Source organism: Oryzias latipes, chromosome 17, assembly GCF_002234675.1.
Source record: "Oryzias latipes chromosome 17, ASM223467v1".
NCBI classification, from domain to species: Eukaryota; Metazoa; Chordata; class Actinopteri; order Beloniformes; family Adrianichthyidae; genus Oryzias; species Oryzias latipes.
In genome coordinates this window covers 11,832,029-11,846,534 of record NC_019875.2, presented here as the reverse complement: position 1 = coordinate 11,846,534, position 14,506 = coordinate 11,832,029, and the positions used below count along the sequence as shown (strand labels likewise).

General features: G+C 42.7%; 1 protein-coding gene across 1 annotated transcript; it reads right to left on the bottom strand.

The window, feature by feature from the left end:
* Positions 1–6,679: 6,679 nt before the first annotated feature.
* On the bottom strand, positions 6,680–13,089 carry LOC111949036. The gene is made up of 6 exons (XM_023964937.1): positions 12,955–13,089; positions 12,736–12,876; positions 11,387–11,714; positions 8,068–8,173; positions 7,265–7,375; positions 6,680–6,817 (listed from the first exon to the last, which is right to left on the bottom strand). The coding sequence occupies exons 1-6, from the start codon at positions 13,007–13,009 to the stop codon at positions 6,680–6,682; spliced, it is 879 nt and encodes a 292-aa protein (XP_023820705.1). The 5' UTR covers positions 13,010–13,089.
* Positions 13,090–14,506: the final 1,417 nt, after the last annotated feature.

The window sequence follows — 14,506 nt, the reverse complement described above, 5'->3', positions numbered from 1 at the left end:
CATGAACACAAACATTGGGGGTGGGAGTTAATACGATTTTCTTCCACCCAATTATTTTTTGAGCACTTATCACTTTCTATTTATAATGCTTTTTAAAGCATTTTATTGTGTTTTAAAATAAAATTAAAAAAGATTGGTTGATCGATCGACCAATATCAAATGTTAGATATGCGTTTCCTCATGTTCAACATTCACTCTGACAATTGTTCTCTTCACAGCACCACTTCTTATTGACTGAATGTTGAACACAGAGCAGAAGGAGAGCCCCGCCCACTTCGCTATGTGGAGGAAAGACGTGGCCTCTAGAAGTGGATAAAAGTCCAGTACAGTCATTTTTAAATTTTTCATATCTAACACAAGTATAAAGCAGTTCTTCTTTTGCTTTTTTCTTAAAGAAACATTTTGTTTTTTTAACAAATAAATAAATATAATTTGAGATTAAAAGTATGTTAAAATTTTCAATAGCAAAACTGTTGGGTCTAAACTAAACCAACATTTCTCAACTATATGTATGCCGAAAGAAAGGACGCGGACTCGAGGAATTCCTTTCACGTGGAGAGAAAAATAAAAGCTTGTACTCAGACAACGCACTAGTTTGCTCTGAGTTTTGCAAAACTCTGCTCCCACCTTTATTAGAATCTGGGCGTTTCCTAGCATTCAACATTTTACTTTTGTTTCTAAAGGGTAAGGGGTACAAACATATACACACACACAGTTTAAAAAAAGTTAAAAAACTAATCTAAACATTTCTTGACATCGTCAGGAAGCTGTTTTGATTGTTTGTTCACCGCTCTAGATTACCGTAAATTCCGGACTACAGAGCACACCCGATTACAAGCCGCACCCACCTATTTTCACGTGTTTAATTACTTCTTTACATACACAAGGCCTTTACATACACAAGCCGCGCAAGCCGCGTATGTGTTAGGCGACATTGCCATCCTGACAGATCGCGTCCTGAATATCAGAGTGAGTGCGATTCATTAGCACACAGTGGGTGGAGTCAGCTATGCCTCAGGCTCATGTATTTGAGTATGTTAACATCTGTCAAACAGCACGGACCTCTATTCTGTTCACAAGTTCCTCAGTTATGGTGTTTTTATTTCTTTTTTTTTTTTTACTTATTGACAATCTAGGTATCATACATAAAATTACAAACAGTAACCATATAATCAACATCACATCCCTCAATTATGTTGAGGAAATTTACATCCGCGATTCCCCATTTCCCATGAGTCTTAGGGGCTAAAGGCGGGGCCAACGCCCGGCTCGCAATACTGTCGTACGTGTTTAAGAATGAGCAAGTATCAGCAGTGCATGGAGGGGTGAACGGGAAAAGCTCTCCTTCCGCTTGTGTCGCGGCAGCGTTATGGGAGTAACAGGACTGGTTAAAAAAACACACCGGTAAAATAAAGCAGCGGCGACTGAAAAGCGATACGCGCGCCTCAGCGCGATACGCGCGCCTCAGCGCGATACGCGCGCCTCAGCGCGATACGCGCGCCTCAGCGCGATACACGCGCGTCAGAAGTCAGAAGCCTCTGAGCTCCGCGGATGCCTCTGCGCTCCGCTCCCGCCCCGCGTGCTCCTTGTCTCCCCTTCATATCTACTCCGACACCTCTGGCCAGGGCGGATTCAAGGAGGAGCACTTTGTCCCCATTTTGCCGGTGGATGGAGCAAATCGTGTCTGTGCAAAGCAATCGGACTTAAAACTGTACGTTTTGTGTATGAGGGGCGGATGCGTTGTTACGTGTGGGAGCCATCAGACAGCCATCGGCCCTGCAGCTCTATAAGAGCAGCAGGAGAACATTTATCCAGCTCACACGGAGGCTGTGAGCTTTTCAAAGCAAAATTCTGCTCAGTCCTTAAAAACCGTTAAAACGATCACGTCAATTTGTGTTTCCAGTCGTGTCCCGACAAAATAAAGGCTGATGTTATTCCCACATATTTACGTGCAGCCAGCCGAGTCACTATGACTCAGAGGTAAATTCACTCCATGCGCTGTTCTCTCCGTCACGCAGCTGACCGGCTTTTCCAAACCCGTTGGTGATGCTGGATTTTTTTCACGCTGCTTTTAACGATTGCTTTTAACTTGAAAGCTTCATCATATTGTAGCCGGGTTCACGTGCACGTTGGGTCTAATGGCACCAAAGGATTCTGGGATGCGGCCGGGCATGCGTGTTTCGTTTTGTTGAACCATGTCTGAAGTGTCTAAGAGCTGAAGTCAAGTCCATGCTGTTTGGCTGCTTAGAGGTGTGTTGAAAAACAAATGACTTTTGCTTGGTGTTAGAGAATTCAAACCATTCACTGAGTCCGAAAGTACGTACATGGCGGCCGCCAATTAAATCCATAAATTAGCCGCGTCACTGAATAAGCCGCAGGGCTGTAAGTGCAGGAAAAAGTAGCAGCTTATAGTCCGGAAATTATGGTAGATTCATTTCTTGCAGATTTAAGGTGAACAGCTGCCGCCGGGTCAATACAAAATCTTTGACTGCATTCCCAGGATCACGTTCCTCGCAGAAGAACAATGAACACACTTTATCATATATGATAACACAAGAGTACAAAAGTTTTGAGTAAATATGGGATAACGTTTGTACAAATTTATTCTAACAAAAATAAAATTATAAAAACATCTCTTTAGGTCTCTAAAAAAGTATTTATGAGACTAAAACAGAAACCAAACTTTTAAGTCACTTTTTTTTGGTTCCAGTCTTGGTTTTTCTGTTCCCTCAAGTCTTCTGTCTCACCATTAAAACATTTTAGTTTTTTATTCTGTTCATGGTTAAAATCAAGAAAAAAATAATCCGTTGACTGTAGCACTAGAAACTGCTTGTCATACATACGGGATCATGAACTTAAATTGGTAGAAAAAATAATCTTTTTGGAAAAATGTGAGAGATGTAGACATTTAGATTTATTCAGCAAGTAGCATCTGATATTTAAAAGTAACAGAAGACACTGCAGCTGGTTTAAGTGGGTTTATGTGGAAAAAGAACCAGACAAATGAATATTGTTCACAATTCCTGAAACTTGAGTCTCTGCATGTGAGACTTAAGAGCGACTCTGAAATCATGTTAAGCATCAATATTCTAAATTCAGGAAAGTTCAGGTCAGAATATAATCACTAGAGGATTAATTTAGTCACAAAAGTAGCAAAAGCTCTGAAAGGCTGAACATGTCAAAAATCTTTTATCTTAGAGTTAATTGAGGTGAATCCATATCTCACCAGCCTTTCTTTTTCATCTGAACAAAACAAAGTTTCCAAATTAGAGTCTGTGTTGATAAACTGTGAGTGTTTGAACCTTCATGTAGATGTTTATTGGTTGATGTGGATCATCTGCTCATGTGAATCTTCCCACAGTGTTTCATTAGCAGCTGTAACCACAGAGACTCTGATCAAACAGGAATGAACAGAATCCATCTGATATGAAGCTGTGCTTTGAAAACCACTTCCCTCCTCTTTGAAGAGTAGTCCCATATCTGTCTTCAGGTTTTTGTACAGCCTCTTCTACACTTTGGATCACTGTGTGTCTACAGCACAGTAGTAGAGAGCTGTGTCTGCCAGGGTTAACTTTCTGATGATCAGTTCAGTTGATGTATCTGTTGTTCTGGATTCATATCGTTTATCTGGAATAAGTTCTCTTTTGTCACCTTTTGCTCCTTTAAACAGAATAAACTGAGGAGCCTGAAGGACAGAATCATGTTTGTACCAAGAAAGCCAAAGATTTCTGTAATCTGTCTGATAGTTACATTTCATAGTAACAGATTTTCCTTCAGTTCCTGTAAGTTGATCTTGATCAGGAGAGATTGAGTCTCCATCTGTGAGTCCTGGAAAAGTGGAGAGAAGGAAGCCATTAGATGAATGAGATGATGAGTTGATGCAGCAGCTTCAAGCAAACTTGAATCTCTGTTCTTAAACTCACCTAGAATGTGAGATAGAAGCAAAAAGAGGTAAAGCAACATGTCTTTGGAGTTCTTGAAGCCACACAGACAGCAGATGAACTCTGTTCTTCCACTGCAGCACAATGAGGAAGAAATAATGTCACTGGATGATCTTAAATTCAGTGGGCGGGGTCAATGAGCTCTTTTTCAGTTCAGCTCAAACAATCAAAGAGTTTAGTCCTTCCACATTAGCTCTGTCTTTGATCTTCACTGTTTCATGGCTGTTTGTCTTCAGTCCAATGACTCAACAATCAGTGCTGATACTGACTGTGGCCCCCGTTGGTGGATGTTGTGGAGTCTTGTATTGTTCTGCATGATTTTGTACAGAGTTTTGTTGTTTTCTGTCACTGTGAGCTGCAGAACACAGTAGTACACAGCAGAGTCTGTCACTGCAGCAGAAGAGATCAACATATAAAACTCTTTTTCTCTGCTTGTCGTGTTTCACTGATAACTTCTCTGTTTCTTCTGAAAATTAAGAGATGATAAACTGTTGAGTTGTACTGAACTTCTGTTGGTACCAGAAGAAAAACTGGATAGAACCAGAATATTTGCAGGAGAGAGGATGGCTGTTATCTGTGTGATAGTTACATTTCATTATAATAGATTTCCCTTCAGTTCCTGTAAGCCAGGGGTCAGGAACCCTTGGCTCGCGAGCCATATCTGGCTCTTTTGATGGCCACATCAGACTCGCAGACAAATCTTTAATTACAAAAAAAAAGTATCTATAGACCAGTCCTTGTCGGGCGCGATGCGATGCCGGGGGGTCAGTAGTAGCGGTGCATGGAGAAAAGCAATCTGCGCCATTATCAGTTATTATTATCTGTTATATCACAGAGTTTGTACCAGAACCTGCGAATTGCCGACCCTGCAGTGTTTAAGTGGCTGAGTTTTATTTCTCTAGCTATCACCAACACATGAGACACGCTTGTAGCTTCACACAGGTTCCTCTTTATTATATCCCCCTCCAGGAAAATATACACACATATAAAGGTTCCTACCTATTTGTGTCACCTGATACTATATCCCCCTTTCTTAAATGAAGAACATCAGGGTAACATAACTAAAGGATTTAGTTACTAAAGGAGTAACATTGTACTGCTTCACTGTAAAGTGTTCATACATGTAACTAACATAACAAAGTGCTCATCTCAGTGAAACCCTTAAAACTGCATGCATTTCAACATAAACCAACAAGTTCTATCTATGAGGAATGAGATAGACTACTCAGATCCTCAACCTGAGTGTGGGGATTGTTCTGCCCCTGAACTCACTCAGTTCCTTTTGTTTGAACAAACATAGTCCTTTAGGTACGCAGGTAGCACCCTGGCTCTTACTGGAAAATGTCTCTCAGACACCGAAGTCTCATGTTCCAACTCATGCTCTTCAGGGGCCACGCTGCCTCTTGCATCTTCCTGGTGCCACAGGGGTTGGTGAAAGATAGCATCTGTTCCTCCGCAGGACCCCTTCTGGTGTATCTATGACGTCCAACCTTGGAGTATTTGCTGCCAAAACAACCGAGCCCCTCTCCTGCAGACCTTTAACCCACACATGATCTCCAGGCTGTAGCTGGGACAAGTCATGTGCTCTGTGTCTGCTGTTATAGTCTTGCTGAAGCTTTTGTCTGCACTTCTGCTCAATCTCTCTCAGCCTCTTCATATCCGCACCTTTTGGAATAAGCAGAGATGTGATCATAGGAACAGCTGTTCTTATCCTTCTACCCATCAGAAGTTCTGCAGGGCTGTATCCATTCGCTAGATGTGCAGAACGATAAGCCATGAGAGCAAGATATAGATCTCCAGAATTCTTGAGAAGATTCTTGACCGTCATCACAGCTCGTTCTGCCTCACTGGCTGGAAGTCACATGTTTGAAGTTCCAGCAGCGCGCAAACTTATGGAAGTGCTCAGAACTATTATTATCCATTACCATTATCCAAGCGCAGTTCATCTGGGGTGCAGTGTTGTGAGAGCACAGACTTGAAGTTTTCAATTACACCTTCAAATGTTGTGGACAAGTTTGTTCTCTCACGAGCACAGACATCAAATTGTTCTAGTTCTGTCAACTTTTTGCTGAGACCTGGCCACGAAACTGACTGCTTGGTTCTTGCACTTCGTTATCCCCACATGTCCTTCGTGCAGCTTTGAAAGAATGCCCTAATTCAGTGATGCAGGAACCATTATTCTGCTACCGTGAAGTTGCAAACCACTGTGAACTGAGAGATCTCCAGAGAACTGCAAGTAAGGCTGCAGGGATCTTTCAGCTGAGAATTTATCTGGCTATCCTTCCAAGCAGCACTTTTTGAGTTGTTGAACTATGAGGTCATTCTGATGAGTCTTAATTTACTGAAGCCCGCTCTCAGTAGCTGGTAGGCCGCTTATGAGCCGCGTCCACATATAGGTTGATGTCTTCCTCCGACAAGTCAGAATCATTCCCTCCAACAGGAGCTCTTGACAGAAAATCTGCGGTCGCGATGTTTTTGCCTGCCACATGAGAGATGGTAAAAGAAAACCTCATCAGTCTCAAAAGTAAGCATTGTATGCGGAGTGGCAGCTTATCCAATCTCTTTTAACCCAGCAGTGGGACGAACACTTTGTGATCCGTCTCCATGTGAAAACTTTTTCTGATGAGAAACTCTTGAAACTTCTCACATGCCCATGTTGAGGCCTGCTCTGATACTGTCAAAAGCTTTCTGCTGCTGTGAACCCCAGTTCCACATGTTGGACTTTCTCAGCAGGTCTCTCAGAGGGCGTTCTTTTCTGCCAGGTGATTTGCCATTCCAAGAAAACGTCTCACCCCGCTCACATTGTTGGGCTCCTGCATGCCGGTGACGGCTTTAACCTTGTCAGGGTCTGGGCTGACTCCTGATGCTTCAATAATCTGACCCAAGAATTTTATCTTGCTTTTTGAAAATTCACATTTGTCATTTAATGTGACACCTGCCTATTGGAGACGAGATAATGCTCTACTCAGTCTCTCATCATGTTCTTTTTGTGTGGTTCCCCACATAAGAACGTCATCCATCTGAGACAAAACGCCTTCCAGACCTTCCAGCATGCCTGACGTTCGTTTCTGGAAGTGCTCTGGTCCAGACGAGATCCCAAAACACAAACAATTGTAGCAGTATCGTCCAAATGGAGTTATAAAGGTGGTCAACAGAGAAGAGTCTTTAGATAGTGGAATCTGCCAGAATCCAGCATTAGCATCCAACTTTGAAAAGACTTTGGCTCCAGCCAGCTGCTCTAATGTGTTTTCAACAGAAGGAAGAGAATGTTTTTCTCTTAACACAGATTTATTCAGTTCGGTAAGGTCAGTGCAGATCCTCACCCTGCCTGTGCGTTTCGGCACCACCACCACCATGGGTGCACACCACTCAGTTGGCTGGTCTACTTTTGAGATGACCCCTTGCTGCTCCCACCGGGTCAGTTCTTCCTTAACCTTTGGCAAAAGGGGAAGAGATATGCTTCTTATTTTTCCAAGTCCACTGAAAAGCCTAGGGAACTCCCTTTTAACAGTCCAGAATGATGTTCTCTACTCTGGCAACCAGCTGTAGAGCAATAGCTGCTGTTCCACTCAGGAGGGGCATACTCAAGCCTTTCACAATGTGGGGAAATTGCATGTTTTAGTGTGTTTTCTTTTGTGCATGTTTTGCATGTTTGTGGTACCTGTTTTTGCATGCTATGGACACCCCCTTGAAACACAGCTGGCGACCAACAACACCTGTTCCAAATTATAAGGGAACTATAAAAGTCCTCAGGAGAAAAGCGCAGGGCCCCACGTTTTGGCAGAGACGTCACGCGCCGGCCGCGCGCCGGCTGCGAGGCCGCACACCGGCCGCGGAGGGCAAGCCGGCAAGAAGGTCGCACGTCGGCAGAGAGATCGCACGCACGCCGGCAGAGATAGCGCCCGCACGCCCGCACGCAGGGAAGTCGCATGCCGGCAACAGGGCATACGCACACGGGGCGCGGTTGGATCACCGGAGTGACAGACGCAGTGAGGACCCACCGTGACCGCACACGCACCGGGAGAGCTTGGAACGCTGGAACCACCAGTCTGCAGCGCGGTCAACACGCAGTGGCAGGGCAGGGACCCTGCCTGTGTTGTAAGTAGCCGGACGTGATTTTGCGGACTGGTCGAACTAAGTCGGCGGGAAGGCTGGTGGCAGCCTGCATCGGAGATTGCTTGGTGCTGCCGTCTGCCTGTCTCCGCAGGATTCCAGCATGTCCGGAGGGCCAGCTGGAGGTGACACGGAGGAGTGTCCGCGTTACGTGTAACCCCAGAGGCGAGGGGAGCCCGCCTCCCAGGTCCAGGTGTGCATTTCCGGAGGGATCCTCGGCGCAGCGTCGGGAGAACTCGACCCAAGGGCCAAGTCTGGCGTGGAGAGGACGCCCCCTGGTTGGGATCAGTGACCCCTCCCTTTGAGCTGCATTTTTAAAGGGGTTTTAACCGTTCTTTGGACTTTTAGCCCTCATTTATTCTCTCTTAACTGCTTTTAGGATTTTTATCTTGTTTTATTGTTTTTAATCTTGCCTTTGAATTCTTAGACTCATCCCATGCTCGTGTAAGTGTTTTTAACTGGAACCCTGTGGCCATTCATATTTTTATATTCCAATAAATTGTCATTGTGGCCAAGAACTCGGGTCCTCTTTGGTGGTGTGCGTGCGCTCTCCCCAGATCATTTCCCTAGCCCTTCAATATCCTCATTCATTTTTTTGTTTACTTCATCTTTCAACCCTCCAGGCCTTACATACCCTTCTAACAACAACATATATGTCCTCCTTTGTTTTCTTGTTATTTTTGTGAAGGTTAGCTGTAAATATACCTTGGACTTGTAAACGTGAACCTCCTGGTCCTCGCAAGACTTTCGTTGGCTTCTCCAGCTTGCCAAACTGTACTTTGTTGTACAGCGTCTCTGAAACTGCTGTCACATCAGCTCCAGTGTCAATTTTAAACACTGTGCTATGGCTGTTCACATTTCCTTCTGTGATCCAAGGACTTATTGTGTCTTTATCAGACATGAGCCTAAGAAAGCGGCTCCATCATCCAAGTCCTCTGTCACCATGGCGATTTTCATGTCTTTTCTCTTTTTGGTTCTGCAGACTCGTATTGTCCCTTTTTCCTGCACTGATTGCACACTGCTTCACGTGCTCGGCATTGCTGCATGCTATGTTCTGTTGAATCTCCACATGTAGTGCACTGAATTACTGTGTCCTGTGCGTTTTTCTGTACTTTCTGGCGGTATTGCTGCACACGCGCCGCCGTGTTGACGCTATTGTAGTGTTGACGCTACAATAACTAAGTAATAAAAAGGATACACATTTAAGCCATTAGATCAGAGCAGGGGTGTCAAACATACGCCCCGCGGGGCGTGTCCAGCCCGCCAGATGGTTCAATCCGGCACAGTCAGGAAGAGTAAAAATTTGTGAAGTTTTAAAAAAAAAAAAAAACATTTCTAGTTCATTCCTGTGGCTAGTTATGATTTTTTTAAGAAAAAAACTAAATGCGCAATTCTGCCACTAGGGGGAGCAAAGGAAAAGCAAAACAGGTAAAACAGCATGACTCTGCATGTGTCAAAAGCGAAACCTAACGGCGTCTGAGTAAGATGTAGTTTAGTTCCGCGCAAGCCTCACCGCTGTTACATTGGTATAAGAATGATCAGTAGTGACACCCTAATGACCAAGATGTTGTCAAAAGAAAAAAAGGTTGAAGTGAAGTGCAGAGCTTTCCAAGAAAAATGGACAGTTTTATTTGTTCAGGGAGCTGAATGAAAAACCTGCATGCTTGGCATGTCATCAACAGGTCGCAGTGCTCAAAGAATACAACATTCAGCACCACTATGATACTCACCATAAAGAAAAATCTCACCATTTGCTGTTTAAAAAAGAGCAGATATACCAACTATTAGCTGGACTGAAGAACAACTGTCTGTATTTACTGCGGCTGTGATGTCACTGATGGAGCAGTGACAGCTACCTTTTTGCAAAAAAGTTAGTGCAAACATCTAAACTATTTTCGGATGGTGAACTTATTGAAAAATGCTGAAGGCTGCAGAAGTCTTGTACCCCAAAAAAGCGCTTTGTCCTTGTAGGTAGAAAAGCGCTATACAAGTATACGCCATTTACCATTTACCAAAAAGCAGTCGACCTTTGCCAACATGAGTCTGTCAAGGATTACGATTACAGATGCAACATCTCTGAGGAGACTTGGGCACCAAATGAAGGAATCCAGTCATTTATGCATTTTCTGTATCTATTGATGAGAGCATCGACATCACAGCTGTGCATATTTGTTAGAAAAGTTGAAGAGAACATCACAGCAGAGTTTCTGGAGTTGATGAACACAACAACAGCTGATGACATAGTCAGCTCTAGTTACTGTGCTGGACAATGTTGGAGTGAACTGGTCACGTGATGTCAGTCTGGTCACTGATGGCGCCCCATTAAAGGTCAGAAAGAAGGCAGGTGTTGCCAAAAACATCAGGCAGAAACCAGGAAAAGATTCTTGGGCGTTTCATTGTGTTTTGCACATTTGATTGACAGAAAATGTGTTGCTGCACAGGATCTGAATCCTGATATTGATGGCAGGGTGAAGTTTCAGGAGAGGAAGAGAGGTTAACTCCAAATTCTTATGTTCACAAATGTTTCCATGTTTAATTTAGTTGAATTTTTCATTGATTTGCACATTTACATTTTAGGCTGGTGTTTTCATTTTTCGTAACCCCTCTTGAGTTTACTATCAGGATTGCTTCAGTGTCAATTGTATAATATTCAGTAGTTATAAAATTGAATAAACCAATTTTTTTGAAGTGAAATGCATTTTATTTAAAATCCAATGGCCTCTGTGAATGAATGGGTAATACTAAGTGATTAGGCTATCATGTTGATTGAGGCATTTTTCCCAACTTTTCCCAAAAACAAAAAAGAACAAAGCTGTTTTTTGCTTTTATGTTACTGGTCACTTGGCATCAGATGGGTTTAACGTGGCCCCTGAACCAAAATGAGTTTGACACCCCTGCATTACATTAGATGAAAGAGATGATGAGTTGATGCAGCAGCTTCAAGCAAACTTGAATCTCTGTTCTTAGACTCACCTAGAATGTGAGATAGAAGCAAAAAGAGGTAAAGCAACATGTCTTTGGAGTTCTTGAAGCCACACAGACAGCAGATGAACTCTGTTCTTCCACTGCAGCACAATGAAGAAGAAATAATGTCACTGGATGATGTGAAGTTCAGTGGGCGGGGCCAATGAGCTCTTTTTCAGTTCAGCTCAACCAATCAAAGAGTTTAGTTCTTCCACAGCAGCTCTGTCTCTGATCTCTGCTGCTTATTTTTTTCTGTAGTCTTTGTCATTTATCCAGTGTCTCAACAATCAGTGCTTTCCCAGTGTGGGACGCCCTCTAGTGGACGTTGTGGAGTATTGTGTTTTCTCTGCAGGTTTTTGTACAGAGTTGTGTTGTTTCCTGTCACTGTGGGCTCCAAAGCACAGTAGTATACAGCAGAGTCTGTCACTGCAGCAGAGGAGATCTGCAGATGGACCTGGTTCCTCTCCTGGTTCAGGACAGCAGTCAGTCTGGGGTTTGGAGGTTTTGCTTCCACCACACTGGGTTCTTTGGTGTCAGTGATCAGGAGGAGGAACCGAGGAGCTGATCCTGGATCCTGTCTATACCACTGCAGATTGTTAGCTTTGACTGAATAATTACAGGACAGAGTAACTGTGAGCTCCTCTGATGAAAAGACTTCAGCTCTGCTGGCAGTGATTCCATCCTCCAGACTGTCACCTGTTGACCAGAAAACAGATTTTCTTCATATCTCTGATCCAAACTTACAAACTCATGACAAAATTAAAGGACATTTTCCAGTTTTTAAATCATGAACTTCCGTTGAATCAAATCCAGATCAGATCCTGAAGTTTTACAGAAACATACGTACATATGAGAGCTGAGAAGAAGCACATCACAGCCAGTTTCTTCATGTTTCCTAAGTGTGGATGAGATGTTCATCTGAATCTGCTGAGAGAGCTTTGAGTTGTGTTTGTTCTGATGTTCAGGTTGAAGTCAAACAGTTGTCAATCATCTGCAGTCAGTAGGAGGAGCCTGAGCTGCTCTTCTTCAACTCTGCAGTCAAGAGGAGGAGCCTGAGCTGCTGTTCTTCTTAAGCTCAAAGTGTTTCCACACATTGGACTGTAATGATGGCTTGATTATTTGTTGCTGCCATTTCATGCCTTACAAACAACCAAGCCTTACTTGTTTGCTTATTTCTTTATTTCATTATCTATTTAAAGTTACATAGTCATTATTCTTTGTACGTGGGGGTCATGGAACATATGTTTTAACTGAGGGGAGTGTGAAGGGTGGGTTGGGTTTTTACTGTAATATTGTGTGTTTTCTGTTTTTAATGTTAAAGCACTTTGAGCTGCACAATTGCATGAGAAGCGCTATTAAATGAATAAAGTTTGATTTGATTTGATTTGATTTGATTTGATTTGATTTGGTTTGATTTGATTTGATGTGTCTTGTCGGCTGTGATGTCACTATGTTGTTTCTACGATATAGTAAAATAAACAGGTTTTACCTGAAGAATAAACAAAAGTGAGAATTCAGACAGGAAGCTTGGATTCACACCAGAGTTTGTTTCATCTAATAACCTGCTGCTTGTGGCAGAAGTGAAAGTTCATTTGAAATATTTTTGAATAAAACTAGCAAACTCCGGTCTTTATATGAACAATAAACAGCCCAAAAATATGAATCTTAAGAAAATAAAAATAATCTTGTTTTAAGAAAGATTTTCTTATTTACTGACTTAAGTTTCCTGGAAACTGTCGATACCAAAAGTAAGAATCACTTCTTGACAGTTTGGGATATTTGTAGGACAGAGTGACAGATGTTCCTTCCAAAGTGGACTCTTCCTTCTTGACTGCAGTGAGTTCTTCACAGCTGACATCTAAAGGAAGAGAGAAGTCAGATCAGTGATGGACAAACATCAAATGCTGAAATGGATCTTTGAAAGAATCCCATCAACCTGTTCCAATGACTAGAAGCAGCAGAGTGAACACAGATGTCTGCACAGACAGCATGTTGGATGAAGCTGATGTTTGGCTTTTGTGTGTTGAACTGTGTTGAAAGTGGGAGTTTGTGTCTCTTCTATAGTTCACTAACAGCTCAGCTCCTCCCTCAATCTCTCCATCTGCTCTTTCATCTGTTCTTCGTCCTTTTTCTCCTCCACTTAAGGGCGGCCGTGGTGCAGTGGTGGCGCAGGTGATCTGTGATTGGAAGATTGCAGGTTTTCTTCCCACCTTGCCCATCAAAGTGTTCTTGGGCAAGACACTGAACCCCACCTTGCCTCTGGTGGAAGGTTGGCGCCATTGTTCAGCAGCAGAGCCGCCATCAGTGTGTGAATGGGACTGTAGATGTTTACCATTCATTTCCTCCTGGTTAACAGTCTGCTAAAAGGTTGGATGTTCTTCATTAATGGAAACTCAAAGACTTTAGTTGTTTTCATGTCTGTTCAGCAGACATGAAAACAAATTAGTCAGATGAACTTTGAACTTCACACCTTTCTTTCTGTTCGCATCTGAAAGTGAACATCATGACGTTAGCAGATCAAACTGACCTCCAATGTTATTAATTTGATTTCTGTATCTCTCAGTTGATAAGTTCATAACTTTTATGAAAAACTCTTTGTTGACTTTTATATAAGTGGAAAGATATCAGTTATTTTTTATTAATCAAGTTTAAAAGTATGAATAATCTCTGTTAATCCCTTTACTTATTTCTTCATTTTCTGTAGAGTAAAATATTTTCACATCTTCAGAAAATAATGTCAGTTTAACATTATTGATAGATTTAATATATCATTGATATGATCTGCTTGTTTGATCTGCTTCTTCATTGTTTCTTTTCTTTAGGTTTTTGTGCAGGCTGGCTGTGATTCAGACCATTCAGCCCATTACCTACCTGCTACCCCTTGGCAATATATTTCGTAAATTCAATATTGACTTTCATTGTTTCGCGGATGACACTCAGCTCTATCTGTCCAGTCAACCCAACTCTTCTATTCCACCTGCCTCCCTCTCCTCCTGCCTGTCTGAAATAAAAACCTGGTTCACCCTAAACTTCCTCAAACTTAACAGTGATAAAACCGAATTACTCCTCGTAGGTTCCAAATCCACCCTTTCCAAAGTTTCTAATTTTACCCTTTCCATCGATTCCTCTCCAGTTTTCCCCTCCCCTCAAGTAAAGAGTCTGGGTGTCATCCTTGATAGTACATTATCATTTCAATCCCACATCAATAGCATTACTCGGTCAGCCTACTTTCATTTACGCAATATTAATCGACTCCGCCCCTCCCTCACCATCCACTCCGCCTCCATTTTAGTTCATAGTCTGGTCACTTCTCGTCTCGACTATTGTAATGCTCTTCTCTTTGGTCTTCCCAACAAAACTCTAAATAAGCTTCAGTTGGGCCAGAATTCAGCTGCCCGCGTCATCACCAGAACTCCTTCCTTCCATCACATCACTCCCGTTCTCCAGCAGCTGCACTGGCTTCCAGTAGCCTTTAGGATTAAGTTCAA

Coding starts and splice junctions, on each gene's coding strand:
- LOC111949036 (XM_023964937.1), bottom strand. CDS start 13,009: ATGCTGTCTGTGCAGACATCTGTGTTCACTCTGCTGCTTCTAGTCATT. Junction 8,174..11,386: donor ACAGTGACAGGAAACAACAC/AACTCTGTACAA, acceptor TGTCACCTCCAG/CTGGCCCTCCGGACATGCTG. Junction 6,818..7,264: donor TGCCGAAACGCACAGGCAGG/GTGAGGATCTGC, acceptor TTCTTGGGTCAG/ATTATTGAAGCATCAGGAGT.